Raw genomic sequence first — 4,915 nt, forward strand, 5'->3', positions numbered from 1 at the left:
ATTGCATGGCCTGCTGTGATGAGGGAGAGAATTTTGTCCATTGGCAGGCAGAAGTGACTTAGCAAGACAGAAGAAAGGATAACAGATAGAAAGGAAGAAGTCTGAGTCTGATGTAGAGCCTGTTGAATCCATTTAAAGGCCCCCTCCCACTTCAAGGAAGCCTTCTTTCAGTTTCTTAACACGAGCGCAAGCTAAAGCTTAGCCCAAGAAACACATGTCCCTGATAGCATGTACAGAAACAAAATTAAGAAGCCTCCCAAAAGAAATGTATTTTTACTGGATTCTTCCCCCTCCTTTTGGCTCTGCATTTTTAAAAGCCTTAACAACTGCTTCTTTACACAGCACGGGGAAGGATTTGCTACCAAACCCCCACCCTTGCTGGTCTAGCTTTCTGCACCTCAGAAATATTTTACTGTCTGCAATATAAAATGGGAATACACTTCGTTTTCTGGTAATGCATCTGCTGTTTTGTTGTTTACAAAGCACATCGCTACATTATATCCTACTTGGGGACACGAGTCCTCTTAGTATTAGAATGCAAATATTTTCACAATAATTTGAGTGCAATACTGTGATGTCTCAGCTAGCTAAATGAATCAGTGACAGGTAAAATACGCAGAGCTGCGGTATAATGAAAACTCAAATCAACGCTTCACTGCATCGAGGGGCATTTTCATTTAGCCTTCCAAAGCCATCAAAAGTGGCTGCAGCTCAGAGAGACGTCAGCTTTGCGATGTCGTCTTGAGCCTGAGGATGGCCATCTCCGGCGATGCCGACTCCACACGATGCAAACAGTGAGGATGGCTCCACTCTGCCCTCAGTGACCCTCACAGATTTTGTCAGCTGTGCACAGCTTGAACAGAGATTGCTCCACTGTGCCCAAAGCCCAGCCCTGTACTCGGCCACAAGAGGCGGCATTCTGACCCACCACCTGATCCTATGTCATTTAGGAGTAGTCACTGGGAAGAGGACTTTGAAAAGTGTTCCGAGCCTGAATCACAGGAAAACCCAACAGACTTTCAATGTGTATGGTGCTGCGTTGCCACTCAGCAGCTAGAAAAAGAAAAAATACACAGCAGACCTAGGCACCTCTTACATCGATTCTTTGAAAACACCCTTTAAAGTTCATGTAAAACATGAAGCTAAATGCGTTTTGCTGCAACAATCATCTAGTAAATGGGGCATTTCAGAGGATGTAGGAACATTCAAATGCATCAGGGCCCATCTCAGACACCCCTTCCTTTCCATTCAGCAAAAAGGTCCCAAATGATTCCCCAGTAACTGAGGTCACTGACTGTAAAATGCTGTATTGCTTCAAGCTGGAATCACTGCAACACTTTTTCCTGCTGGTGGCAGCTCTGCTTTCTAAGTGGAATGAACTGAAGATATATGGAAACTTAAGATAAATAATCATAATAATACAAAAATGAAGTTAAGCATAATCTTCTCCCTGCCCAAGCCCTCCCCATCCAAAACTCAGTCTCCCATTTCGTCAGCACCCCTTCTTCACCATCATTAAAACTTAAAATACTTTTATTTGATAAGAAAAATTATATTATAGTTTTCTTAATAAAAAACAAAATAGAATGAAAAAAACTTCTCCAGTCAACAGCAAAGCACAAGACAGTAAGGCTCCTCCTCCCACATCACTGCAGGACATGGTATGAGCACATGCACAGAGCTATGCTTAATGGTGCCTAGAGGGAAACACAGCACTTGACACAGAAGGAATCCTCTGGGCAGCTGAGATTTTATGATCCCAGCCAGCACTTATTAGGAGACCACTTTTCCTTGCCTAGCGCCTCCCCCCACTTCCTTTCACTATATAAACAAAAGCAGCTAGTGTAGCTGCAGGGGAGGAACTGTGGCACAAGGAGGTACAGAGCAAACAATGACTGTAGCCACTACTGCAGATACACTGGAGCTTCAATATCTCAAAAACAACTCACTGACTCGGAATGTCAATATTTCTGTCTTTAAAACACAATCAAACCATTCTTTTGTTTACAACACCAAAAATATTCCACGTCCTGTCAAAAATAGCTTATGTCATTACGTGTATATACATCTTACTTCAGCAAAACACTATTTTGGCAATAGATTTTTCTTTAATAGTAAGAGCTTTAGCAAGTCTCCCCTTTCCCTCTTCTACATGATTGATTTACAGTTGGCATTTTTGCATCTGTTTGGTTGAAGGTGTTCACAAGCTGGTTTTGCTGTTGAAGCTAAGCTGCAAAAATTTCAGGGGCCAATGCTGCTCAAAACAGGATGGCACAGCGCTTCATCTACTCTGCTGCAGGCAGATTTACCTCCCTGAATATAGAGGATGGGGCTTTTGTTTTTTAAACAACAACAAAAATACAATATACTCTTCTTTTGTTCTGGAGAAAGCCAGAACTTTAAATGTGCTGTTGCATTCACACTGTGACTGAATTAGCTAGGACAATCAGTCAACAATGCTTTTACCAGATGATGCAGTCAGACACCAGGTGAATTCTCCCATTGCTGGAGTCAATCACATTGCCAATCTCTCCTATAGAGGAGGATTTTTCTGGATGTCATTTTTTCCACAGTTTAGGCTGGGTTTCTTTTCAGTTTGCTTCATTTGCCAATCTGATTAATGAAACCTGTTTTCCTTCAAATAGATTTGTCTACATATTTTCAGCACTTAGTGCATGAGGAGGGGTGATGGGAAGCCAGCGCATAGAAGAATACAGTGCCTAATTGGCATAGTTTTTAGATTTTTGTTTTCCTAAAAAAATAGAGATTATATTGCTACAGCTAATGATACATGTAAGAGAGCAAGAGCTCCAGCTTTTTTCTTTTTTTTTTTTCCTTTTTTCTTTTTTTTTTCCCCCTCCCATTTTCCCTCTGGTGTGCAAAAGTAAGCTCCCAAATGTCGTCTGATCAAAATGAGTGGTATCAAAAAAAATGGAAAAGGTGATTACAAATTCAGTAAGGTAGCACAGACATTTTTTCTTTCGTTTTTTTTCTTTTCTTTTTTTTAAGTGTTCGAAGTGCTAAAATTTGCATGAAAACAGGCACTAATTTCATTGTCATCATCATGATCTGGTAAGAGTTAGTGTCCAAAGGAAGATCAGCCACAAGTAAGGGAGAGGGGAGATAAGGAAGGGATAGCGTGCTCAGGGATCTGTGGCATTGATTATCGTTTTATCTGGAGGTGCCCATCCTCTGTACCAGCTGCAGTAACCTTCCACCCTCTGGATGCAGGCATAGTGCTTCGCTTGGTATCCTGAGTGGCCGAAGTTGGAGAGCATGTCTGTCCAAATGCACTCATTCTTGGAGGTGGCAAAGCAGGGCAAATAGTAGCAGGGCCTAATCTGCAATTGTAAAGAGCAATCAGGTAAGGGTACATGGGAAAACAACATTATAAAATGGTTTTTTATCAGTCAAGGGATTCAAAATTCCACACCCACAAACCTTGCTTACTAACCCAAAATTCAGCCTCAGTTTAGCTAGCACATAAGCGTGTGCTGAGCTTCACATACACAGGTAATTCCAGAGTCAAAAGGACTTTTCAGGTGCAGAAAAGTTGAGCTTGTGTCTTATGTTTTTGCAGGCCTGGGGCCATGAGCAAAAATCTTAGTGCCAGTGCCAGGCTGTGAGGTTTTAAGCACTCAAAATGTTTACACAGGAAAAAAGCTGGACATATCTTGCCAAGCCTCTGGTACGTGATTTCATTCACCTGCAAATGATTCTGCGCAGATTCTGAAAGCTTTCCACAACCCTAGTTAACTCCAACAGGGCACTAAAAAGGCACAGCCTCTGCACTTTCATCTGATTGTCTCTTCTCTGGTCTCAACACTACAGCTAAGCTTTACTTTCTCCCTGTAAAACTTTGTTGTGCTCTATTTCTCTTCCTGGCTGTTCACCAGCATCATTGATATTAGCAGCCAGGGGAAACAGAATTTTAGGGTTTGAATGTCTTAATGCCAGCTAATTAGACACACATACCTTGCATCCACAGCCCAGATGATAACGATGATTCAGTCCTTTACGCTGGGACAGGGTCAGCCGGTCCCATTTCTCATACCAGTTGCACAGGCCAGTGTAAACCTTCCCTTCATACACACGGCCTTGAAAACAGAGACGTGGTCACAAGTTAGCACTTCCCAGCTCAAGCACTTTTCTCGTTTCCTGAGATTGCTAATGCTCTCAGTATGTTTGGCTTCAGTCACTGCTCAGCAACTGCTTTCTTTTTATTAACTGGTTCAGGAATCTCTGGCCAGCAAGATTACAGCACTTCTGTATGTTATAGGAGTGTTGTGCCAGCTGTAAGCACCAACAACATGCAGGTGAGTAATGCTGCCAAGCTCCTCTTAACAACAGAGCAAAGTGAATTAACACCTTCACTAGAAACAAAATTTGGCAACTGCTTGCTACACCTTTATCTCCTTGCATCCCCCCCCATCTCAGCAGCCTGCCATTTGTCCAGCTCATTTCAAAAGCTATCTCTCATTTCTGGCACAGCTGAGTAGCAACCAGATCTCTGTGACAAACATGCCACCTCAGGTACGAATCGACAGTTGTGGACTGTCATACAGCATATTTGCCACGGCAAGGCTGGCTATAAGAGATACTTGAGAAAAGAGAGGGAAATATAGAGAGTGAAATGACTCTCGGCATTAAAGGGTACTGAACACCAACATACTGTTGGCCATCTTAACACTTGGGAAGCTGCACATAAAGCTGTCTACGCAGCTGCCCATGTCCTTAGCAGATGTATTGATAGAATGGAAGAGGTTTTGTTTATGAAAAAGTACACTGTTCTTTACCTGTAATCAGATATTGGTACTTGTTGACCTCCAGCTTGACTCCACAAAGACTCTCAGAAGCTTCTGTGTAGATGTACTGAACATGTGGCATTATCTGAAAGCCCCTGTACATCTAGGGA

General features: G+C 42.4%; 1 protein-coding gene across 1 annotated transcript in view; it reads right to left on the reverse strand.

Annotated features, from left to right (window-relative positions):
* Positions 1-2,824: 2,824 nt before the first annotated feature.
* Positions 2,825-4,915, reverse strand: part of TIMP3 (TIMP metallopeptidase inhibitor 3) — a 35,295-nt gene continuing 33,204 nt past the window's right edge. The window contains exons 3-5 of the mRNA XM_010021312.1: positions 4,797-4,908; positions 3,976-4,097; positions 2,825-3,341 (exon numbers count right to left, since the gene is read on the reverse strand). Coding sequence (XP_010019614.1) covers positions 3,144-3,341; positions 3,976-4,097; positions 4,797-4,908 — 432 coding nt within the window. The 3' untranslated portion in view covers positions 2,825-3,143. The remainder of the gene's footprint in view (positions 3,342-3,975; positions 4,098-4,796; positions 4,909-4,915) is intronic.

Source organism: Nestor notabilis, unplaced genomic scaffold (genome assembly GCF_000696875.1).
Source record: "Nestor notabilis isolate BGI_N333 unplaced genomic scaffold, ASM69687v1 scaffold5129, whole genome shotgun sequence".
Taxonomy (NCBI): domain Eukaryota; kingdom Metazoa; phylum Chordata; class Aves; order Psittaciformes; family Psittacidae; genus Nestor; species Nestor notabilis.